Raw genomic sequence first — 26,361 nt, 5'->3', positions numbered from 1 at the left:
GATAAAGCATACATATTAAAAGGAATACATTGCCTAGGCTATACATGATATAGGCACTTCCATAACACACAGGTATAAAAGCCCTGGTACAATGGAGAGGCTGGTGCTTTGAGTAAAATAATACTAAACACTGAACTCTGAACATGGACTTCACAGTTTCTTATTTCTGGCCTGAACAGCAAGAATCTCAACAGAAGAAAAACAAATATGTGAACAAATGCAAGTTTCGTTCAAAAAAAAAAAAAAGTAAATAAAAGCCTAAATTAAATCTGCTAATATAAAGTGAAAATTTCTGAAAATTTGAAGTAAACCTCTCAGTTCATATGGATTAGTTTTATAATCTCTTTAACATTTTGAAGCAACAAAAAGTTGTTTCGGCTAAGGGCTTATCAAAAAAGATCTTCATTTGTGTTCCGAAGATGAACAAAAGTCTTAAGCTACAGGTTTGGAACAACTTGAGCTGAGTAAATGACTGAATTTTCATGTTTGGGTGAACTAACCCTTTAAATGGCAGCATACACACGTATGCACACAAGCATTTTGCCTGGGAGACATTATGTTATTAAACAGCAAACATTTATTGATTTAAATGCAATAACCGAGATCCGTCACAGCTGCTTTAGACGTTTAAAACATAAATCCTCTTAAATACTACAGAATCATCCAGTGTTGAACAGAATCACAGATACAATAAGTTACATATAACATTAGCAGTCTATTTGGGATTGTTTTTTAAAAGCGTAAAACTAAAGGCCTCTAAATGTTATTGCGACAAATCGTGCATTTAAAAATACAATGGGTAGAATTACAAACAGTCAAGTATCATCAAGATAAGAAGATACACGTGACAAACTTAAAATATTACAGAAAACATCAACCATTATCAAAAATGATCAATAAATCTGACACATAATGTACAAGAGAAATCAATTACACTAAACAAGCCCATATTGGTGTGCAAAAAAAACCCACAAATGTTTTCACAGCCAACACAAACTTGACAAGAGAAGAAGTGTGACGATCGATACAGTGGATGCGGCCACAGATGAAGGTGCTGCGGAGGGCTGTGATGTCACAACTCTGCCATTCAAGGGCTGAACTCCTCTGAAGTTGTTGGTCGTCAGAACTGAAGGACCGGACTTGAAAAAGGTAGTTGTGCTGAAGCGGTTGATCTGTTTGGAGGAATAGATCACTTTTTTAATGACTTTTAGGTAACTCAGAATATGAATGTTGGTATCCAGTAATAGACTCATTTGATTTATTTTATGAATTACTCTACAATAGAGTTGCCTTGACCTACCAAGTCCTGACTGACTTTGATGGGATCTTTGAACACAGTCCAAATCACAGCTTCATTGCAGTTGGGTGTGGTAAGAGAGCCCTGGTACCGGTAATATTTAGTCCTGTCCACCCCTTCAAGCAGACTGTTCATTGTGATTTGATTCATGATGTCTACTGTTGTATTACCTAAATATACAAAAAAGTCAAGAGGGTGTAAGGAAACTACTTGGCCATCTTCAGTTTTGTGCTAATTTGTTGTTAAATCTCATCGGTTAAAGGAGTAGTTTACTTTTAAAAAAACTACTGCTGATAATTTACTCACCCCCATGTCATCCAAGATGTCCATGTCTTTCGTTCTTCAGTCGAAAAGAAATGAAGGTTTTTGATGAAAACAGTCTCCATATAATGGACTTTACTGGTAACCGAAACGGTTGAAGGTCCAAAAGACCTTGAACCGTTTGGTTCCCATTGAAGTCAATTATCTGGAGAAAAATCCTGGAATGTTTTCATCAAAAACCTTCATTTCTTTTCGACTGAAGAAAGAAAGACATGGACATCTTGGATGACATGGGGGTGAGTAAATTATCAGCAATTTTTTTTTTTTTAAGTGAACAACTCCTTTAAGAGAAATTAACACAATACACCAAGTTTTAGTGGTGTGAACGGCAAGACTCTTCATACTGATAAAAAGATCCATTACATGCTTGATGTTAGAGGTTTAATTGCATAACATTTAATTGAGAATTGTGGCAGCATGTGCACTAAACAGAAACAACCGGTAAAATAGAATAACGTACAGGTCAATTTCTCTAAAATAACGCAGTGTGAACAAATTAAGGAAAAAAAAAAGATTCCTGTAACTGATAACCCAAAAACCCAAACCGAAGTAGAAATTGTAGAAACAAAAGTGAAATCTTTAGCGTATTTGACACTTTACATTAACTAACTAAAACCGAAAAGATGTGATCGCTCTTAACGAACAATGAAGATATAACTGTAGACGTTTGCAAATTGGTGTAAGAACACCAATCGACAGACATAGAAAGTGGTACATCGGCAACGTATAGTAGTAAATTCAGAATTAGGCCATTAACAAAACAAACATGATCAAGTGGAAAGACCACAACGACTATTGTTCGTAACTTGGACCAATTAAGAACAAACACGAATTTTGGCTCTAATTATGGCTCACGTTGCACTTAACAAGAGCTAATTACTAACGCCGAATCAGTGAAGACTATGATACGGAGATAGTTTTTGCAATACATCTCGTCAACCAAAGTACGAACCCAAAGATAGTTCGAAGTTGAAGATCACATGGCAAACATCGCTTTCACAGAATTGAGTGAAGTCTGACGCTGCTCACTATACGCAAAAATGAAAAATCGGTCAACATTGTTTTTCCAAAACCTTTATGACTTTCTTTATTCTATGGAAAACAAAAGAAGGTTTTCCTCTATGATTTGTGCCTGACTGCCATAGTAGTTTTGCACCCTAATGACAATCAGTGTGAGGACAAAAATAGTTGAAACATTCTTCAAAATGGCTTATATTGCACTTTAATGGGGAACATCATGAGGGTGAGGAGTGACAAAATGTTCATTTAACGATCAACAACAAACTTTTTCTTTACCTGAAGCAGGGATCTGTTTCAAAAAGGATGTTAGGATTTCCCAACCTTTTGTTTTGTTTGGTTCATTGGTTCCCTGTTGGTTAAATAAACACACATAAACATGAGCATACCACTACGTTAAGGTTTGCGCTTCCCTCTGGATATGATAAACGTGGTCTTGCTCACCTCAATTAAGAAACCAAGAACAGCCAATGCTTGGTTGTCATTAGCAGCTAGAGCAGCTGACACATTCCCGTTGAATTTTGAATGGACATTCACAATGTGTAGCTGAGAAACAGAATCAAACGTATAAAGATAATGCATTTGGGATAATGCTGTGTGGACTAATGCAATGCATTTGCAGGGAAAATTAATAAATTCATACCTCCATTGGGTATTGTTTGCCATCCACAGTGTGTTCAGAGCCAGGCGAGGAGCTGCCGTTACCCCAGTGGAGATGGAATTGTTTAGTGTTGTACAGGCCTGGAAGACCACCTCCTTGCACTGCCATTTTCTCATCATCCAGGTTGACCACCACTGTGAAGACAGTGGACATTTTAGATACAAGGTCCAGGACATGGAATACAGTGATGTTGTGCATGCTTTATCTGTGCCCAATCCGCCTTATTTTTCAGTTAAGAACAGACGCGACCATTTGTAATTGCAATTTTAATGTGTTTAAGGCTTCCAGTATCATTCGCTTTAGGCTATTTTTAACTGTTCAAATCGTTATACTGCTTGATATCGCAAAAAAATTTATTGAAAAAAAAAAAAAGGGACTTTATTCAATTATTCATTTTTTTCTCTGTGGGACTCTGTTCAAGGCAAGCACCAGTTAACCAATCACAGCACATTTCGTGTTTTGGAAGGAGGGGCATTCTAGTAGCCTAAATCAAGACTTTGTAAAAAAGGCATAAAGGACCCTTTAGTTGCGCATAGGGCAAGGTGGGGCTGAGGGCCTGAGCTATAGGAGGGGACCTATAAGATTGACTGGACATTGGTTGCACCTAAACTTTTTTTAACAGTGGGTCGATCGCCAAACCCTATCATTCCCCTGCATATTAAGCACTGTTCTTTAGCGGAGCACCTAGGAAACAAAAACCAAGCTAAGTGTTGGATTTTACCATAGACTTTCAACGCGTTCTCATCCCAAAGCGCCATATAGGACGCTTTTGCAAAAGCGTAAATATCCAACGCACATGGCACCCTTTAACGTCTAATGAGACGCTTCGGTTAATGGTTAAGTTTAGGTATGGTGTAGGGTAAGGGTTAGACCACTAGGGGGCGCCTTCTGGCCAAATATATCTGCGTCTCATTTCACGTTAAAGGGTGCCATGTGCGTTGGATATTTACGCTTTTGCAAAAGCGTCCTATATGGCGCTTTGGGATGAGAACGGGCTACTTTTGGATCATTAAAAAAAAAAAAAAAAAAAAAAAGCTCCGTGATCATCAAAAGTTGATCTGGATTTGTCCATCAAGATTTCCACAGATGAACAAAACTTTTAGTCACCAGAAGTACAAAGCTAAAGGGCTATAAACGAACTACACCACTGTCCCACAAATTCAACATTACCATCACTAAGCTTCCAGCAAATCTTTCAGTTTTCATCTAAAAACATTTTCCCAGAATGTTTGGAGTTAGAAAAGTTTATTAAAGCACAATCATCAGCATAACAATGTTTAATGTCCTCGACAGTAATCATAATTTATTATCAAAACCTTTTCTAATCTTGACAAAACACATATTGTCAGAAAGGTCTGAGTCTCAAGGTTCCATATTTAGAGACAAAAGTGATATTTGGATATAAATTTATTAATTTGTTATGGCAGAATGCATACAATTAAATTCAATGGAATTCAATGGCACCCGGTGGCTATTTTTGGTATAACGCCTAAACAAAATCTCATGGGAACTTCAATTTTTGTGATATCAACTTTAAATTTGGAACACAACTTGGTAAGATATATAGCTCTTATTTTTTAGTAAAATTTTTTTGTAAAATATTTATTTTATATTAGAAAATATATATTAAGAAATTATATTTGATTTACTGTAAATTCATAACTTTTTCATACTTTAATTTTAAACTGAGGTCTATATTCCAAAGCATTCTTTAATTACAACCATTTACGTTCGTATAGTGCACTTTAAATGTCAATTATCAAGAGGGGGGGGGGGTGACAGGTAAAGGGTTAACTTGAAAATAATAATTGAATAATTAAGAGCTTTGCAATATAATGCAATATTAATATTGTTAAACAAATTTTCATATTCAAAAATATTTATAATTATTTGTTTCTGTCCTTAATTTATTCATTAATTTAGTTGTGTATTCCAATTTAAAGGATTTGGCAAAACATTAATGCGGAAATATTTGAGCCGGATGGGGTGAATTTAAATCCCAGTCCAGCCCTGGTGAATCTCCTGTTCTAGGGTCAGAAAGAAGACATTCTATTGATAAACATTAGCCTATTAAAGTAAAATCCTCAGGCAAGGCGTTCATATGCGCAAAGTTGTTGCGGTTTCTAGAAATTTTTTATGTTTGTTGCATATTTGATGTTTGCATGTATGCTTTTACTGTGTTGTAGCCTGGAATATTTTCACATTTTATATAGATGCATTGTATCTGTGTAACTTTTCACCTAATATATTTATACAAATTATTTCGGCGGTGGAAAACATTGTGTCACTAAGATGGGCTACTAGTCGAGGGCCCTTGGGGTTGGCTATGTAGGACACCGTGTGTTCTAGCTACGCAGTCAGTGAGTCGTATGAACAAGAGGAGGAATCAAATAACATAATCCTTCTGTTATCTAACAGTTTCACAGATCTCAGTTTTGTAAACTTTTCCGGAGCTTTTCAATGTGAAACGTCTTATGTTACCATCTCTAAAGGATTGATCGCTTGTAGATCGAGCTGCCAATTCTCACGCATTATCAGTGCGACACCCGCATTTGATCGAGAGACCATGCATCACCCATCTCCTCCTTCTCCCTTTGAAGAAATCTTCTAAATAAATGTTGCAACGTACAACTATATTTTGTAAAGACGAAAAAATTCTATAATAGTACTTAGGAAATCCTATAATAATACAAAAAAGAAAATAGGCTAAATAAATTGGCCCTAATAAGGTGACTGTCTGTGATGCCGTGTTTCTTACCAGAGTCGCCCGAGTTAGCGATTGACATGAAGGTGGAGTTGTCATCAAAACCAGTGAAGTTGAATGAAGTCAGTTTAGGATCTTCCTTAACACTTGTAGTCTTGATATCAATAGGAGATTGCTTGGATCCATTGCAGGATTGAGGAGCAATTTGGGGCCAGGTGGTAAAATCTATTAAACAATTAGGGATAACAAAATAATCTACTTCGGAACAAGTTTTAAGTATTACACTTTGCAATAAGCTTTATTTTATCTTTTGTACAGTGGACTATTGTAAAATCTCACTTACTGCATGTTGGCTTGTGATAGCACCATTCTGTTTGGTTTAAAAGGAAAGCATTAATAAATATAACCAACGAAACAGCAGAATTTCCATCATTAAAAAAAAAAAAAAAAGGTTTCAAGAGCCTTCAATAACTAGGCCTATTTTAATCGGAGTAGCTCTTTAACGAGTAAATGAACTAGGCTACTCACCCACTGCAGAGTCCGCACTGTGGACGGAGGGACACAGAAAAGCAGCAAGGAAAGTGACCAACAAGACAGCCATCTAAATCAAACAAGAACTCATTACAATGGAAATCAATACAGAATTTAATCCCAAATTGAATTCCTTGAATTTGATATGAGAAACGAAATAAATCAAGAATGGGTAGTTAGTCTTACATCTTCTACTTGATTCTGTAGCTCTGCTGAAAATGAATGGCTTCTTTTCCTCCTTTTAATAGGCTACTCAAGCTCACCTGTAATGGGTGTGTCAATTTCATGGGTTTCATCCACTCGGTGACGACCCATTCTGATGTGATTCCAAACGCACGTGATCCCATTATCACTAGCCTACATTTAGGCTATCTTTGCTTTTGAATAGTGGCCTAGTCAATTAGCGTTCCTTTGGTTGCTACGTCTTTCAGTATCACTTCGGTCAGGTTATCCAACCTGATCACGGGAGAAACGGGTTTGCAATCTCAGGAATGATCAAATGATATCAGTTATTTATAGCATAGCTACTTGCCAGTTTAAACGTTTTTTACTTCGTTCTAATCTCTTTAATGTTCATCTTTTGACGCTTCTCATTTTTAACACATTGGTCATCAGTTTTTGCCTATTATATCCAACTCGGTAGATTATGAGAAAACGTCATTTTACGATGCAATTTCGAAAAATGAGCAATTCCTATGTTTCAAGCAAAAATCGGAATTATATAACATGAATATCAAATATGTATTTGTTCTGATAAAATATCATTAGGATCGACATGTGCTTTTGAATAGACGTCAATGGTGAAAAATGCTTCCATAACCGGTGGGAGTCATGACATCTCCGGGGTGAATGGGACCATGCAACTAGACAAACAAGAAAAACCTTAAGAGGTATAAGTCAGGTAAGAGAGAAGGCAGTGCCAGTGCAAGAGATCACAAAGATCTTATGTAAGAACAAAATGAATGCAAATCCGTAGCCAAGTGGTGCAAAAACGTATTACGAGATAATACTAAATTAAAAGAATAGGCTACTACAATTCGCCACTATGCACAATTGTAGGCTACATGTAGCCTACAATGACCACTTTTGAACTGTAGGAGATACAAAGGTGCTTTAACGAGAGTATTCATATACAAAAGCGTTTTAATTTCTCATGAAAGGAACCACATTGTGTTCACAATCATTTAGCAGTAATTACAGCAGCAAATTTTAAGGATAGGCAAAAGATTTCATAATGCAAATGTGTCCCACCTATGACAAATCCTATGGGTGTCATCATTTCAATTTAAGTCATGTACAGACTGATGCTGGGATGGTCTATGAAACTAAACTCCAACAAACAATGTAGTCTCACCCAATTCACCAACCTCTGCATGTCATTGTCATTATAGCACCAAGCTGTCAAAACTGTGTATTCTGTTTTTTTTTTGTTTTTTTTTAAATCAGTACTAGCCAAGTTAAGAGGAAAAATATTATTCGTCATCCAAATCTGAAATCATTTCTCTTATTTTGCCAGTTTTAGTCTTTCAGACTTACAGAAAAGAAAATGGCAGGATGAAAAGGGGGACAGAAAAGATTCTTACCTTCATTGTCACGCGGCGCGAGCAACACATGATTTTAGCTATGAGTCACTGTATCTAACAGTTTCATCTGTTTGAGTCTCTTGTCTCAACTACAGGTTCTCAAGAAATGCATGACTGACTAGTTTAAATCTTCCACATGATCTCTGTTATTGTCAGTGTCACAAACTGCTCCGAGACACAAAGGTTGAGAGCTACATGCAGCTTTAATGAAGCGGTAATCCAAAATACAGGCAATATTTCAAAACACAGGTAGGCCAAAAACAAACAAACAAACTAACTAACATCAGATTCAAAAAGTACTAATCCAGGTGCACAGGCAAAAAAAAAAAAAAAAAAAATACAAAAAAGCCATGAAACCAGGGAAAACACTAAAAAAAGCAGTGCAAAAACAAACAAAACTTCACAGTGAGTGAATGGTTGAACAAGGTTGAAATAGGCTGAGACTAACAGGGTAATGAGACACAGGTGAATGTAATTAGTGATGATTAGTCCGCAGTTAGTTATGGGGAATGTAGTTTGTGATGGAGTAACAAGAGTCTTGTGCCCTCTGGTGGCTCTCAGGGGCCTTATCTTACCTGGATTTGCTCATTCTCATTATTAAAGGAGTAGTTCACTTTAAAAAAAAAAAAAAAAAAACTTTTGCTGATAATTTACTCACCCCAATGTGATCCAAGATATCCATGTCTTTCTTTCTTTGGTAAAAAAGAAATTAAGGTTTTTGATGAAATTAAGGTTTTTGATGATCATTTTTCTCCATAAATGGACCTTATTGGTACAAACTGCAAACTGTTCAAAGGGCTTTAAACGATTCCAGACGATGAACAAGGGTCTTGTCAAGTGAAACGATCGGCCATTTCAAACATTAATAACAAGGTTTAAGTTTTATAATCTAAAATGCTCGCCTGCTCTGTTCTGTAATTTAAGTTTGTGACTCTACTGTTCGAACTTGTTCATCAAAATGAACAAATCTTTTTTCGAGTCAATTCTTTCATTTCGTTTGTTGAAAGAACCAAATGACTCGAAAAAAGATTTGTTCATTTTGATGAACGAGTTCAAACCCGAGAGACACACAGAACAGAGCAAGGTGAGCATTTGAGCTTATAAACTTAAAATTTGTTATTTATTTTTTAAATGACCAATCGTTTCGCAAGACCCTTATTCATCGTCTGGAATTGTTTAAAGCCCTTTGAGCAGTTTGCAGTTATATTAATGTTTAATGCATATATTAATGCCTTATTCTGCATGATCATCTTCTACATCCCTATAACTTAACTACCTTACAAACTATAATAAGCATTAACTAGAATGTACATTTCCAGAGGAAAATGTGAAGTGGTGCTTGCAGTGGCAAAAAGCTCGCTCGGTTGCTAGAGTGTGGTACAGAATTGCATATGAGACAACAACCATGTCTGTACGATGTTTTTGTGATGATATATGGCTTATTAAGCTGAAATATGGTTTATTAATGTGTTCAGGTGGTTACTAGGGTACCCTATATGGTTGCTATGGTGTGCTTATACAGTGTATGAGATTATATTTAAAGACTAGTTGACAGTCTAAATCAAAAAAGGCAAAATCCATGTTTCTTCTATTTTCTGAAGCTGAGAAATGACTTGAATATGTTGATTTATGGTTGCTAGGCTGCCCTAAGTGGTTGCTAGTGCGTAAATATGAATTTATTATGTCTCTACTTGTTGGCTGCATGATAGGCCGAGTAAAGAGAGCCCAACCCCATGTCTCTTTGACCTTCTGTTCAAAAGATATGATCCCACCAATTTTGTGCCAATGTTAAGTCTATGGGACTTTTTCTGTCCGATTTATCGCCCGCCAAACGAACATCGTACAACCGATCGCTTAGAAAAGTCATAGCACACCTCTCCTCAATGACCGGGTCGATTTGACACCACATTCATGGATCTACGACAATAAATGCGGGAGGAGTAGCGTGCCAAAGTTTTGTCTTGGAGAATAGTATTCACAACACTAGAATGTACATTTCCAGAGGAAAATGTGAAGTGGTGCTTGCAGTGGCAAAAAGCTCGCTCGGTTGCTAGAGTGTGGCACATTTTTGCATACGAGACACCAAACACGTCTGTACGATGTTTTTGTGATGATAAATTGTTTATTCAGCTGAGACATGTCTTATTCATGTGTTTGTAGGGTTACTAGGGTAGCCTATATGGTTGCTATGGTGTGATTATACAGTTTATGAGATGGTATTTAAAGACTAGATGACAGTCTGAGTCAAAAAAGGCAAACTCCATGTTTCTTCTATTTTCTGGAGGTGAGATATGGCTTGAATATGTTGTTTTATGGTTGTCAGGCTGCCCTAAGTGGTTGCTAGGGTGTGAATATGAAGTTAGTATGTCACTACGTGTTGGCTGCATGATAGGCCGAGTCAAAAGAGCCCAACCCCAAGTCTCTATGACCTTCTGGTCAAAAGATATGATCTCACAAATTTGGTGCCAATGTTAAGTCTATGGGACTTTTTTCGGCCGATTTATCGCCCGCCAGACGAACATCGTACAACCGATCGCTTAGAAAAGTCATAGCACACCTCTCCTCAATGACCGGGTCGATTTGACACCACATTCATGGATCTACGACAATAAATGCGGGAGGAGTAGCGTGCCAAAGTTTTGTCTTGGAGAATAGTATTCACAACACTAGAATGTACATTTCCAGAGGAAAATGTGAAGTGGTGCTTGCAGTGGCAAAACTCACCACCCGGTTGCTAGGGTGTTCTGGGTGGTTGCTAGGTGGTTGCTAGGGTGTTGCTAGGTGGTTGCTAGGGTGTTCTGTGTGGTTGCTAGGGTGTTGCTAGGTGGTTGCTAGGGTGTTCTGGGTGGTTGCTATGGTGTTGTTAGGCAGTTGCTAGGATATTCTGGGTGGTTGCTAGGGTGTTCTTGGTGGTTGCTAGGGTGTTCTGGGTGGTTGCTAGGTGGTTGCTAGGGTGTTGCTAGGAGGTTGCTTGGATGTTCTGGTATAGGTGGTTGGTAGTTGTCACAGATGGTTACTATGAAATTTGTAGCATTTTCTTGGCATGATTTAGCACTTAGCTAATCAATATTAGCATGTAGCTATTCTCTGCTAGCATGTGTAGCATGTAGCAAGTCATGTTTGCTAGCATGAGTAAAAAGAGCCAACCCCCATCTCTATACGATGTTTTGATGCAGAGATGTAGGTCTTACAAAATGGTTGCTAGGGTACTCTGTTTGGTTGCTAGGGAGTGGCTTGGCAGCTGCCAATCATGAAGCTCAAAAGTCAATGTGAATGTATAAACCAACCCCCATCTCTATACGATGTTTTGGTGCAGAGATATAAGTCTTACAAAATGGTTTCTAGGGTACTGTTTTTGGTTGCTAGGGAGTGGCTTGGCAGCTGCCAATCATGAAACTCCAAAGGCTGCTTGTCAGTATGAATGATATAAACCAACCCCCATCTCTATACGATGTTCTGATGTAGAGATATAGGTTGTGCAAAATGGTTGCTAGGGTACTCTGTTTGGTTGCTAGGGAGTGGCTTGGCAGCTGCCAAACATGAATCTCCACAGGATGCTTGTCAGTATGAATGATATAAACCAACTCCCATGCCTCTATGACATTCAGAATGGAAGATATCCCTCTTTGGATTTTGGTTGCTAAGGTGCTCTACAATGGTTGCTAGGGCGTTGACAGTAAGTGTTGAGGTGATTCAGGATTGGCTGTTTGCTGGCCCAAGTCAAACGAGCCCACCCTCATGTTTCTATGACACTTATATCCTGAGATATCCCTTTGATCTAATTCAATGGAAGTCTATGGGAGTTGTTGCTAATGTGCTCTAAATGGTTGCTAGGGCGTGGCTTAATAGCTTCATAATGATCCTGAGAGACTGATTGGTCGTCTGAGTAAAATGAGCCCGCCCCCTTGTCTCTATGACACTGTGATCCAGAGCTATGTTCAATACAAAATCCCTATGCAATTTACCATAGTAGGAAAAACACATGCATTTGATGGGACGTCCTTCACCATAGTAAGTCAATGGGGAAACTTTGGGCAGCTCCTGCCCCCCAGGGGTGCAACTTTTACCCCATTGTGTGGTATGTTCTTAAAGAGCCTGCCAGCCTCTTCAAATGTGGCAAATCTCACGTTTGTCCGATATCCTTGTTTGGAGCTACGAGTCGTCAAAGTTTGTCTCAATGTTAAGTCTATGGGATTTTTTGGAAATTTGTTCGCCCCTGGGTCGAACACCGTACCCCCGATCACTGATAAAAGTGATATGACACTTCTCCTCAATAGGCCGCACGATTTGATGCCTCATTCATGGGTCTGTGACAAAAACTGTGGACGTAGGAGTGCTCCAAACTTTTTCCTGGAATAGTAAAATGCTATACTAGAAAATTTTCAATGGGAAAAATTTGGGGAGCTCCTGCCCCCCAGGGGTGCAACTTTTACCCCATTGTGAGGTATTTTCTTAAAGAACCTGTTAGCCTCTTCAAATGTGGTAAATTACACATTTCTGCGAAATTCTCGCTCAGAGCTATGAGTCGCCAAAATTTGTCGTAATGTTAAGTCTATGGGATTTTTTGGGCCGTTTTTCGCCCCTGGGGCGAACATCGTACCCCCGATCGCTTATAAAAGTCATAGCACACCTCTCCTAAATAAGCCGGTCGATTTGACGCCTCACCCATGGGTCTCTGACAAAAGCTGCGGGAGGAGTAGCGAACAGAAAAACGGCGGAACAATAAGAATAAGAATAAGAATAATAAATAACATTGGGGTCTATGGGGAAAATTTGGGCAGCTCCTGCCCCCCAGGGGTGCAACTTTTACCCCATTGTGAGGTATGTTCTTACAGAGCCTGTCAGCCTCTTCAAATGTGGTGAATCGCAGGCTTCTGTGAAATTCTCGCTCGGAGCTATGAGTCGTCAAAGTTTGTCGCAATGTTAAGTCTATGGGATTTTTGGGAAATTTGTTCGCCCTTCGGGCGAACATCGTACCCCCGATCGCTTAGAAAAGTCATAGCACACCATTCCCGAATATTCCGCACGTTTTGAGACCTCATTCATGGGTGTGTGACAAAAACTGCGGGAGGAGTAGCGTGCCAAACTTTTGGGCCGACTCAAAAAACACAATAGTAATAGTGTTGCCTTGCTTTCAGCAAGCACCACTAACTAGAACGTACATTTCCAGACGAAAATGTGAAGTGGTGCTTGCAGTGGCAAAACTCACCACCCGGTTGCTAGGGTGTTCTGGGTGGTTGCTAGTTGGTTGTCAGGGTATTCTGGGTGGTTGCTATGCAGTTGCTAGGGTATTATGGGTGGTTGCCAATGTGTTCTGGGTAGTTGCTAAGGTGTTGCTAGGTGGTTGCTAGGGTGTTCTGGGTGGTTGCTAGGGTGTTGCTAGGTTGTTAGTAGGCGGTTGTTAGGGTGTTCTGGATGGTTGCTAGGTGGTTGCTAGGGTGTTTCTAAGGTGTTCTGGAAGGTTGCTAGGCAGTTGCTAGGGTGTTGCTCGGTGGTTGCTAAGGTGTTGCTAGGTGGTTGCTAGGGTGTTGCTAGGCGGTTGCTAGGGTGTTCTGGGTGGTTGCTAGGGTGTTGCTAGGTGGTTGCTAGGGTATTGCAAGGTGGTTGCTAGGGTGTTCTGGGTGGTTGCTAGGGTGTTGCTAGGTGGTTGCTAGGGTGTTGCTAAGGTGTTCTGGATGGTTGCTAGGCGGTTGCTAGGGTGTTGCTCGGTGGTTGCTATGGTGTTGCTAGGTGGTTGCTAGGGTGTTCTGGGTGGTTGCTAAGGTGTTGCTAGGTGGTTGCTATGGTGTTTGGGGTGGTTGCTAGGGTGTTGCTAGGTGGTTGCTAGGGTGTTGCTAAGGTGTTCTGGATAGTTTCTAGGTGGTTGCTAGGGTGTCGCTATGCGGTTGCTAGGGTGTTCTGGGTGGTTGCTATGGTGTTGTTAGGTTGTTGCTAGGGTATTCTAGGTAGTTGCTATGGTATTACTAGGTGGTTGGTAGTGTTCACATATGGTTATTATAGAGTTTTTATATTGTTCATGGCATGATTTAGCACTTAGCTAATCAATATTAGCATGTAGCTATTCACAGCTAGCATGTTTAGCATTTTGAAAGTTCTATGTGCTAGCATGAGTCAAAAGACCCAACCCCCATCGTGATACAATGTTCTGATGCTGAGATATAGCTGTTACAAAATGGTTGCTAGGGTACTCTGTTTGGTTGCTAGGGAGTGGCTTGGCAGCTTCCAATCATGAAGCTCCCAAGTCAATGTGAATGTATAAACCAACCCCCATCTCTATACGATGTTCTGATAAAGAGATGTAGGCCTTGCAAAATGGTTTCTAGGGTACTCTTTTTGGTTGCTAGGGAGTGGCTTGGCAGCTGCCAATCATGAATCTCCAAAGGCTGCTTGTCAGTATAATTGATATAATACAACTCCCAAGCCTGTATGACATTCAGAATGGAAGATATCCCTCTTTAAAATTTGGTTGCTAAGGTGCTCGATAATGGTTGCTAGGGTGTGGCCAGAAATTGTTGAGGTGATTCATGATTGGCTGTTTGCTACCCCGAGTCAAACGAGACCACCCTTGTGTTTCTATGACACTTCTATCCGGAGATATCCCTTTGATCTCTTTCAATGGAAGTCTATGGGAGTTGTTGCTAAGGTGCTCTATATGGTTGCTAGGGCGTGGCTTGATAGCTTCACAATGATCCTGAGAGACTGATTGGTCGTCTGAGTAAAATGAGCCCGCCCCCTTGTCTCTATGACACTATGATCCAGAGCTATGTTCAATACAAAATCCCTATGCAATTTACCATAGTAGGAAAAACACATGCATTTGATGGGACATCCTTCACCATAGTAAGTCAATGGGGAAAATTTTGGGTAGCTCCTGCCCCCCAGGGGTGCAACTTTTACCCCATTGTGAGGTATGTTCTTACAGAGGCTGCCAGCCTCTTCAAATGTGGCAAATCACACGTTTTTCCGAAATCGTTGTTCGGAGCTATGAGTCGTCAAAGTTTGTCTCAATGTTAAGTCTATGGGATTTTTTGGAAATTTGTTCGCCCCTGGGTCGAACACCGTACCCCCGATCTCTGATAAAAGTGATAGGACACTTCTCTTCAATAGGCCGCACGATTTGATGCCTCATTCATGGGTCTGTGACAAAAACTGTGGACGTAGGAGTGCTCCAAACTTTTTCCTGGAATAGTAAAATGCTATACTAGAAAATTTTCAATGGGAAAAATTTGGGGAGCTCCTGCCCCCAAGGGGTGCAACTTTTACCCCATTGTGAGGTATTTTCTTAAAGAGCCTGTCAGCCTCTTCAAATGTGGTAAATTGCTGGTTTCTGCGAAATCCTCGCTCAGAGCTATGACTCGTCAAATTTTTTCGCAATGTTAAGTCTATGGGAATTTTGGCAAAATTTTGGGCAGCTCCTGCCCCCCAGGGGTGCAACTTTTACCCCATTGTGATGTATTTTCTTACAGAGCCTGTCAGCCTCTTCAAATGTGGTAAATTGCTGGTTTCTGCGAAATCCTCGCTCAGAGCTATGACTCGTCAAATTTTTTCGCAATGTTAAGTCTATGGGATTTTTTTGGGCCGTTTTTCGGCTCTGGGGCGACCATCGTACCTCCGATCTCTTAGAAAAGTCATAGCACACCTCTCCTAAATGAGCCGGTCGATTTGACGCCTCACCCATGGGTCTGTGACAAAAGCTGCGGGAGGAGTAGCGAACCAAAAAGTGGCCAGAATAATAATAAGAAGAAGAATAATAAACAACATGGGGGTCAATGGGGAAAATTTGGGCAGCTCCTGCCCCCCAGGGGTGCAACTTTTACCCCATTGTGAGGTATGTTCTTACAGAGCCTGTCAGCCTCTTCAAATGTGGTAAATCGCAGGCTTCTGTGAAATCCTCGCTCGGAGCTATGAGTCGTCAAAGTTTGTCGCAATGTTAAGTCTATGGGATTTTTGGGAAATTTGTTCGCCCTTCGGGCGAACATCGTACCCCCGATCGCTTAGAAAAGTCATAGCACACCATTCCCGAATAATCCGCACGTTTTGAGACCTCATTCATGGGTGTGTGACAAAAACTGCGGGAGGAGTAGCGTGCCAAACTTTTGGGCCGACTCAAAAAACACAATAGTAATAGTGTTGCCTTGCTTTCAGCAAGCACCACTAACTAGAATGTACATTTCCAGAGGAAAATGTGAAGTGGTGCTTGCAGTGGCAAAAAGCTCGCTCGGTTGCTAGGGTGTTATGGGTGGTTGCTAGGGTGTTCTGGGTGGTTGCTAGGGTGTTGCTAGGTGGTTGCTAGGGGGTTCTGTGTGGTTGCTAGGGTGTTGCTAGGCGGTTGCTAGGGTGTTCTGGGTGGTTGCTATGGTGTTGCTAGGTGGTTGCTAGGGTGTTCTGAGTTGTTGCTAGGGTGTTGCTAGGTGGTTGCTAAGGTGTTCTAGGTGGTTGCTAGGGTGTTATAGATGGTTGCCAGGGTGTTGCTAGGTGGTTGCTAGGGTGTTCTGGGTGGTTGCTAGGGTGTTGCTATGTGGTTGCTAGGGTGTTCTATATGGTTGCCAGGGTGTTGCTAGGCGGTTGCTAGGGTGTTCTGGGTGGTTGCTAGGGTGTTGCTAGGTGGTTGCTAGGGTATTCTTGGTGGTTGCTAGGGTGTTGCTAGGTGGTTGCTATGGTATTCTGGGTGGTTGCTATGGTGTTACTAGGTGGTTGGTAGTGTTCACATATGGTTACTATAGAGTTTTTATAACATTCATGGCATGATTTAGCACTTAGCTAATCAATATTAGCATGTAGCTATTCACTTCTAGCATGTGTAGCATGTAGCAAGTCATGTTTGCTAGCATGAGTAAAAAGAGCCAACCCCCATCTCTATACGATGTTTTGATGCAGAGATGTAGGTCTTACAAAATGGTTGCTAGGGTACTCTGTTTGGTTGCTAGGGAGTGGCTTGGCAGCCGCCAATCATGAAGCTCCAAAGTCAATGTGAATGTATAAACCAACCCCCAACTCTATACGATGTTTTGATGCAGAGATATAGGTCTTGCAAAATGGTTGCTAGGGTACTCTGTTTGGTTGCTAGGGAGTGGCTTGGTAGCTGCCAATCATGAAACTCCAAAGGCTGCTTGTCAGTATGAATGATATAAACCAACTCCCATGCCTCTATGACATTCAGAATGGAAGATATCCCTCTTTGGATTTTGGTTGCTAAGGTGCTCTACAATGGTTGCTAGGGCGTTGCCAGTAAGTGTTGAGGTGATTCAGGATTGGCTGTTTGCAGGCCCAAGTCAAACGAGACCACCCTCGTGTTTCTATGACACTTATATCCTGAGATATCACTTTGATCTTTTTTAATGGAAGTCTATGGGAGTTGTTGCTAAGGTGCTCTAAATGGTTGCTAGGGCGTGGCTTAATAGCTTAATAATGATCCTGAGATACTGATTGGTCGTCTGAGTAAAATGAGCCCGCCCCCTTGTCTCTATGACACTGTGATCCAGAGCTATGTTCAATACAAAATCCCTATGCAATTTACCATAGTAGGAAAAACGCATGCATTTGATGGGACGTCCTTCACCATAGTAAGTCAATGGGGAAAATTTTGGGTAGCTCCTGCCCCCCAGGGGTGCAACTTTTACCCCATTGTGAGGTATATTCTTAAAGAGGCTGCCAGCCTCTTCAAATGTGGCAAATCACACGTTTTTCCGAAATCGTTGTTCGGAGCTATGAGTCGTCAAAGTTTGTCTCAATGTTAAGTCTATGGGATTTTTTGGAAATTTGTTCGCCCCTGGGGCGAGCACCGTACCCCTGATCTCTTATAAAATTCATTTGACACTTCTCCTCAATAGGCCGCACGATTTGATGCCTCATTCATGGGTCTGTGACAAAAAATGTGGACGTAGGAGCGCTCCAAACTTTTTCCTGGAATAGTAAAATGCTATACTAGAAAATTTCAATGGGAAAAATATTTGGGGAGCTCCTGCCCCCCAGGGGTGCAACTTTTACCCCATTGTGAGGTATTTTCTTAAAGAGCCTGTCAGCCTCTTCAAATGTGGTAAATTGCTGGTTTCTGCGAAATCCTCGCTCAGAGCTATGACTCGTCAAATTTTTTCGCAATGTTAAGTCTATGGGAATTTTGGCAAAATTTTGGGCAGCTCCTGCCCCCAAGGGGTGCAACTTTTACCCCATTGTGAGGTATTTTCTTAAAGAACCTGTCACCCTCTTCAAATGTGGTAAATCACAGGTTTCTGCGAAATCCGATCTCAGAGCTATGACTCGTCAAAGTTTGTCGTAATGTTAAGTCTATGGGATTTTTTTTGGCCGTTTTTCGGCCCTGAGGCGACCATCGTACCCCCGATCGCTTAGAAAAGTCATAGCACACCTCTCCTAAATGAGCCGGTCGATTTGACACCTCACCCATGGGTCTGTGACAAAATCTGCGGGAGGAGTAGCGAACCAAAAAGTGGCCAGAATAATAATAAGAAGAAGAAGAATAATAAATAACATGGGAGTCAATGGGGAAAATTTGGGCAGCTCCTGCCCCCCAGGGGTGCAACTTTTACCCCATTGTGAGGTATGTTCTTACAGAGCCTGTCAGCCTCTTCAAATGTGGTAAATCGCAGGCTTCTGTGAAATTCTCGCTCGGAGCTATGAGTCGTCAAAGTTTGTCGCAATGTTAAGTCTATGGGATTTTTGGGAAATTTATTCGCCCTTCGGGCGAACATCGTACCCCCGATCGCTTAGAAAAGTCATAGCACACCATTCCCGAATAATCCGCACGTTTTGAGACCTCATTCATGGGTGTGTGACAAAAACTGCGGGAGGAGTAGCGTGCCAAACTTTTTGGCCGACTCAAAAAACACAATAGTAATAGTGTTGCCTTGCTTTCAGCAAGCACCACTAACTAGAACGTACATTTCCAGACGAAAATGTGAAGTGGTGCTTGCAGTGGCAAAACTCACCACCCGGTTGCTAGGGTGTTCTGGGTGGTTGCTAGTTGGTTATCAGGGTATTCTGGGTGGTTGCTATGCAGTTGCTAGGGTATTATGGGTGGTTGCCAATGTGTTCTGGGTAGTTGCTAAGGTGTTGCTAGGTGGTTGCTAGGGTGTTCTGGGTGGTTGCTAGGGTGTTGCTAGGTTGTTACTAGGCGGTTGTTAGGGTGTTCTGGATGGTTGCTAGGTGGTTGCTAGGGTAGTAAGTAGTAAGTAGTAAACTTTATTTATATAGCACTTTTCACAGACATGAAGGGTCACAAAGTGCTTTACATTAAAAAAAAACAAATAATAAAAGAAATAAAAACCACAACACACATTACAACACCACCATATAGCTAGTTAAAAGCTTGTCTAAAAAGATGTGTTTTAAGGTGTTTACTAAAATTTTCTACAGTGTCCAAAGCTCTCAAGACTAATGGAAGAGAATTCCATAGCCTTGGAGCCACCACACAAAACGCACGATCGCCTCTTGTTTTAAAACGAGTTCTAGGAACAGTAAAAAGGTCTTGGCCTGAAGACCTCAAGGAGCGACCGGGAGAGTGAATGTGAAAAAGGTCCTGGATGTACGAAGGAGCTTGATGGTGGAGAGCTCTGTAGGTAATGGTTAAAATTTTAAACTGCACTCTAAAACTAATTGGGAGCCAGTGAAGAGCCTTAAGCACAGGAGTGATATGTGATCTCCTGTTTGTCTTTGACAAACAGGGTGTTTCTAAGGTGTTCTGGAAGGTTGCTAGGCAGTTGCTAGGGTGTTGCTCGGTGGTTGCTAAGGTGTTGCTAGGGTGTTGCTAGGCGGTTGCTAGGGTGTTCTGGGTGGTTGCTAGGGTGTTGCTAGGTGGTTGCTAGGGTATTGCAAGGTGGTTGCTAGGGTGTTCTGGGTGGTTGCTAGGGTGTTGCTAGTTGGTTGCTAGGGTGTTGCTAAGGTGTTCTGGATGGTTGCTAGGCGGTTGCTAGGGTGTTGCTCGGTGGTTGCTATGGTGTTGCTAGGTGGTTGCTAGGTTGTTCTGGGTGGTTGCTAAGGTGTTGCTAGGTGGTTGCTATGGTGTTTGGGGTGGTTGCTAGGGTGTTGCTGGGTGGTTGCTAGGGTGTTGCTAAGGTGTTCTGGATAGTTTCTAGGTGGTTGCTAGGGTGTTGCTATGCGGTTGCTAGGGTGTTCTGGAAGGTTGCTATGGTGTTGTTAGGTTGTTGCTAGGGTATTCTGGGTAGTTGCTATGGTGTTACTAGGTGGTTGGTAGTGTTCACATATGGTTATTATAGAGTTTTTATATTGTTCATGGCATGATTTAGCACTTAGCTAATCAATATTAGCATGTAGCTATTCACAGCTAGCATGTTTAGCATTTTGAAAGTTCTATGTGCTAGCATGAGTCAAAATACCCAACCCCCATCGTGATACAATGTTCTGATGCTGAGATATAGCTGTTACAAAATGGTTGCTAGGGTACTCTGTTTGGTTGCTAGGGAGTGGCTTGGCAGCTTCCAATCATGAAGCTCCAAAGTCAATGTGAATGTATAAACCAACCCCCATCTCTATACGATGTTCTGATAAAGAGATGTAGGCCTTGCAAAATGGTTGCTAGGGTACTCTTTTTGGTTGCTAGGGAGTGGCTTGGCAGCTGCCAATCATGAATCTCCAAAGGCTGCTTGTCAGTATAATTGATATAATACTACTCCCAAGCCTGTATGACATTCAGAATGGAAGATATCCCTCTTTAAAATTTGGTTGCTAAGGTGCTCGATAATGGTTGCTAGGGTGTGGCCAGAAATTGTTGAGGTGATTCATGATTGGCTGTTTGCTACCCCGAGTCAAACGAGACCACCCTTGTGTTTCTATGACACTTCTATCCGGAGATATCCCTTTGATCTCTTTCAATGGAAGTCTATGGGAGTTGTTGCTAAGGTGCTCTATATGGTTGCTAGGGGGTGGCTTTATAGCTTCACAATGATCCTGAGAGACTGATTGGTCGTCTGAGTAAAATGAGCCCGCCCCCTTGTCTCTATGACACTGTGATACAGAGCTATGTTCAATACAAAATCCCTATGCAATTTACCATAGTAGGAAAAACACATGCATTTGATGGGACATCCTTCACCATAGTAAGTCAATGGGGAAAATTTTGGGTAGCTCCTGCCCCCCAGGGGTGCAACTTTTACCCCATTGTGAGGTATGTTCTTACAGAGGCTGCCAGCCTCTTCAAATGTGGCAAATCACACGTTTTTCCGAAATCGTTGTTCGGAGCTATGAGTCGTCAAAGTTTGTCTCAATGTTAAGTCTATGGGATTTTTTGGAAATTTGTTCGCCCCTGGGTCGAACACCGTACCCCCGATCTCTGATAAAAGTGATAGGACACTTCTCTTCAATAGGCTGCACGATTTGATGCCTCATTCATGGGTCTGTGACAAAAACTGTGGACGTAGGAGTGCGCCAAACTTTTTCCTGGAATAGTATAATGCTATACTAGAAATTTTAAATAACATGGGGGTCAATGGGGGAAAATTTGGGCAGCTCCTGCCCCCCAGGGGTGCAACTTTTACCCCATTGTGAGGTATGTTCTTACAGAGCCTGTCAGCCTCTTCAAATGTGGTAAATCGCAGGCTTCTGTGAAATCCTCGCTCGGAGCTATGAGTCGTCAAAGTTTGTCGCAATGTTAAGTCTATGGGATTTTTGGGAAATTTGTTCGCCCTTCGGGCGAACATCGTACCCCCGATCGCTTAGAAAAGTCATAGCACACCATTCCCGAATATTCCGCACGATTTGAGACCTCATTCATGGGTGTGTGACAAAAACTGCGGGAGGAGTAGCGCGCCAAACTTTTTGGCCGACTCAAAAAACACAATAGTAATAGTGTTGCCTTGCTTTCAGCAAGCACCACTAATTAAGAGTTTGAGGCAGAAGTCAGTTAGTTGAGAATTGGACCCTAAAGTGTGACCGAAAGTATTTGTATATTCTGATGACATACTTTTTTGTTGTTGCAAGAAACCAATATTGTAGATATTTAATCATTTATAGAGATTTTTTAAAATGTAAAATGGATATATTTTCTGTCTGTCTTTTATGTCACAGCTCAAGATAGGCTCTAATAAAGGGTTTTGGACTGTTCAAATTCTTGTGAAGCTATCAGCCAATCAGTGAAGTGATTTGCTAAACAAAAACAGCCAATCAGTGAAAGGATTTTCTCAAAAAACCCACTGAGCAACTGCTACAAGCTTGAAAATATGTGAATGATCTCACATTCCAACACAAAACTTTATCCACCTGTTTTGGACACTTGATCAGCGCTTTACATGCTATGTGATTTTATATTTTTCACTGATTTAAAAAATGATTTGTCGACACAACTTGACTTGGTCAAGTCATATTGTTGCATTGTTTAGCCAACGTTTAGAGTTTTGTTGACCCAACTTAATTGTTTTTGTTAAAATAAATTGCAGTAAATTGCGCCAACATAGGCCTGCCAATTAATAAGCATTTAGATTTTTTAGTTAAGTCAACTTAAAAACATATTGGTTGAACTTTTTCACAATCACAACCATTAGTCAAGTCTAATTGACATAAAATAGTAATTTCTCCTCAACACCAAAACTTATCTTTTCGAGTTTACTAGACTTCATTGCTTGCTTTGACAAGTTATATTACTACCAGATTTCTTTTCTTTTTTCTTTTTGTTTTTTTTTTGTTTTTTTTTTGTTGTTGTTTTTTGGATGAAATCAACATAACTACAAAATGTCAGCATTCTTAGTAGGCTATGTATTTAATTTTTAAATGGATGCACTGCACTCAAAATCAGACAAAAAAGAATTAGCTTGCATAGATATAAAAACATAAGAAGAAAAAAACTCACATAGGCTATTATCAGCTCACACATGTGCAAACTTCTTAATGCACAAACCCATTCTAAGACACATAACTGTCTGTTTGAGTAAAAAAATTGATCAAGAATCAAGAATACCAATGTTACACTTAAAACAATGAGATCTAAAACAATGGTCTTAAACTTTAAAACAGTGCAACTATTTTCTAGAAGGAGAAAATAGTTTATCTTATCTCAGCAACTTGCTCTTCAGAGAGTGATGCGGTGCAAGAGTCTGAACCAACTCCAACAAAGAGGCGTTGTATCACTTCAGAAGTGAATTTTAATTCCTTTGCGTAGATAAGGTTTAATGCGCATACACTATTAGGTGTACAAACGGCTTTGCGTGTGTGGTCCCTTTAAGACTTGTGGCCCTTTTAATTGATGACGCAAAGTGTTGTGAGGAAGAAATCGGAAGAAATGCGATCCGATCCAAGTTGGAGTGTTAAAATGTGTGCTTGCATCCTGTAAAGTGAATTTATTCTTTTAAATATACACTTAGGAGAAAGTTTATGTTGTAATCTTGTATAAAACTGTTGAAGTTATTGAAACTAAATTCGAGTGTTTTATTGTGCCTAACTAACGATTGTTACATGCACGATCATATTCACATTTGCCGTCGAATTATGCGATCGTTTTGATAATACTGCAGTCATATTTTATGTTGAAAGATCGTTTCATCTGAGTTCCTGGGTTCTGATAGGCTCTGGGTGAGTGTTGTCCTTAAAGGGATATAGGCTACTTCAGGGAAGATGAATGTGGGAAGATGAATGTGTTTTTTTTACTATGGGTGATTTATATAGTAGGAATGTGAAATTATTTTTGAAATTGAAGTATTCTAGACTGAGTATTGAAGTATTCTAGACTGAGAGGCAGAAAATGTTTTTTTTTACTCATGTGGCCAGTAGCACCTCAATGCAGAACATAAGATCCACGGGGAGGAGTCGGATCACGATCCAAGGGGTGGAGATGGGTAAGATTAGGGTTGGGTTTAGGGGTGGGTTTAGGGATCAGGGGGCGGAGTTGGTTAGGTTTAGGTGTATGTAAGGTGGGAGGAGTTGGATCTGGATCCGACTCCTCCCCATGGATTTCATGTTCCGCAGTGAGGACCATCTCCATGTGGCTGAAAGATGACTAGTCCCAGAATGCACTTGCTTTGCTGCCCGTGCGAGGCCACTCCTAAACCACGCCTACCGGTTACAGGTGGCAGATTCCCTAAAATGAATACAACTAGGCTTGCGTTGATATATCGGGAGTTATTTGATAAATTTCCATCGAAATGGTGCTAAATGGGATGTACTATAGCCTAATGTATAAAACTTAGACTTTCACATAAAAAAATGATGCAAGGCAGGACCGTGTCTACTTAGTAGCTCTGCTTATGAACTGTTTTCCTCCAATTGAAATCACTATTGCTCTAAGCGAATACATTATCTAGGCTAATCCATACTCTACTAACACTATAGGTTTATAGAAATAACCACAATCAATGTGAAATCAACTTGTAATTAAAGAAATAAGTAATATTAAAAATATTAAATAGTCATGCATATAGCATTAAAGACATGCACTGGGTATAATGTAAATATTTGTTAGATGCTAAGCAATTCCACAGAATGGGTGCCATTTCTGTTCACAGAACATGGTCAAATGCATGAAAATTAACTCACAATTTTTATTCCTAATGTGAAAATGTAATATAAATACTGCACCATGTCTTTGACCAGATTTCAGTTTTATCAAACTAACAATGCAACTGAACACACATCGTTTTCAGAGCAGCATCCCATGGGCGCAAATGCATTTGCTATTTAAACAACGTGCACAGGACGGGAAAATGAAAACTGCGTCAGGCTGAAATTAGCAAAAAACACTTGGGTCATGCCTGGTGCCGCATTAAGTCGGGTGCATGGCTTCGGAAGTCTTTAAATGTCCTTTTCAGAAGACGGCTTACTTCTAAGGGGGAAAAGCCCATCAGTGGATATAAAAGTCTCTTGTTAAAACAGCGGTTTTCTGTGACTTAAAAAAAAAAAATTAAACAAAGAAATCAGATCAGTACATTTGCACCTTTAAATGTTAAAATAACCTAAGCAATGCCACTGAAAATCAAAGTGAGGCTTTACAAAGAAAAATTATCTACTTTTTAAAAGTGTGAGGAGGATGTAGATTAGAACCCAAGTGCAGTTTATTTAACAGAATCAAACATAAATAAAAGCATAAAAGTTCATGTGGCATGAACTCAAAAACATAATCATTTGGCATGAACTCAAAAACAATCATGACCATGACGCTTACCAACCATGGTTACAGGGAAACAAAACTCGACAAAAACAATTGGCAAACATGAGGGCTTAAACACACACAAAAAAAATGTGTGTACGGCTCCTGATAATCAAGTTGCCTTTGTTTGTCAAACGTGAGCCTGAAATCAATACGCGATCAGTGAGCGCAAACAAAACAAGCCTTTTTACATAAAAGAACAAATCAGGTTATACTTACTTTAAAAATCCATCTGTAGTCGTTCAAATAAGAGCTCCTTGGTCTTTTTCCTCCCATCAACAAATTGTGTCGTGATCTGGTCTTCTCGTGCAGAAATTGGCGATGGAGCGGCTGGTTCAAATTCGTTAAAAAAGTATGTTCATCATGTATGTTTTTTGGGGGGTGGCTTATTTATTTTTCTCATCCTAAATGTATTTTCTTACTCCCAAAGAGTCAAAAACTGCCACTTGTGCAGGAGGCCATTGTACCACTATACAGATTTTGAACGCAATGTTTGGCAGCGGCTTTCTGCACAAAGAAAATGGATGAACTCAAAAACAAAATCATTGGCATGAACTCAAAAATAAAATCATTGGCATGAACTCAAAAACAACATCATTGGGATGAACATGACGCTTGTCAACCATGGTTACGGGGAAACAAAACTCAACAAAGGCACAAGGCAAATGAGGGCTTTAATATACACAAGACTAATTACAAGACAAGGGACATCTGTTAACAATTACCCAATAGGGGATTATCACTCTGATACGTAGTACTTCCAGATTCGGTGATCTTTGTGCACTGCCACTTCCGTTGAATCACCGATCTCGCTGGCAAACTGATGAAGGACTACACTAAGTTTATTTATACGGCATCCCTGGTAAAATCGTCTGATTCACTAAAGTGCCGGCTGCAAACAAACGTGCTACCTTGTTTTATTTTAAAGTTTTAATCCATTTCTTCCTTATACTCAATTCAGTCGGGAATCCATTCGTCTCAGGCACTGTTGAACTGCGTCGGAAGTGGACATGCACAAAGTTGACAAATCCCGCCCATGAAACCCGGAAGCGTGATAATCCCCTATTACATATGACATCAGACAAGCGAACACATGAAAGGTTCATATGATAAACAGGGAATCACATGACAAGACAAAGAAAC

General features: G+C 40.4%; 1 protein-coding gene across 2 annotated transcripts; it reads right to left on the bottom strand.

Annotated features, from left to right (window-relative positions):
* Positions 1–554: 554 nt before the first annotated feature.
* On the bottom strand, positions 555–25,849 carry LOC120469351 (carbonic anhydrase 4). 2 transcript variants are annotated; one of them, XM_039658287.2, is made up of 9 exons: positions 25,438–25,849; positions 6,529–6,601; positions 6,344–6,370; positions 6,055–6,225; positions 3,279–3,430; positions 3,080–3,181; positions 2,915–2,987; positions 1,301–1,467; positions 555–1,172 (listed from the first exon to the last, which is right to left on the bottom strand). In XM_039658287.2, the coding sequence occupies exons 1-9, from the start codon at positions 25,492–25,494 to the stop codon at positions 981–983; spliced, it is 1,014 nt and encodes a 337-aa protein (XP_039514221.2). In that variant the 5' UTR covers positions 25,495–25,849; the 3' UTR covers positions 555–980. The 2 variants fall into 2 exon arrangements, with proteins under 2 accessions (XP_039514221.2, XP_039514222.2); XM_039658288.2 differs by lacking the exon at positions 25,438–25,849 and adding an exon at positions 6,718–6,813.
* Between the last annotated feature and the right edge of the window lie 512 nt (positions 25,850–26,361).

Source organism: Pimephales promelas, chromosome 17 (genome assembly GCF_988280905.1).
Source record: "Pimephales promelas chromosome 17, fPimPro1.hap1.1, whole genome shotgun sequence".
NCBI classification, from domain to species: Eukaryota; Metazoa; Chordata; class Actinopteri; order Cypriniformes; family Leuciscidae; genus Pimephales; species Pimephales promelas.
The sequence above is the reverse complement of the archived record's forward strand: the minus strand, read 5'-3'. Positions and strand labels throughout refer to the sequence as shown.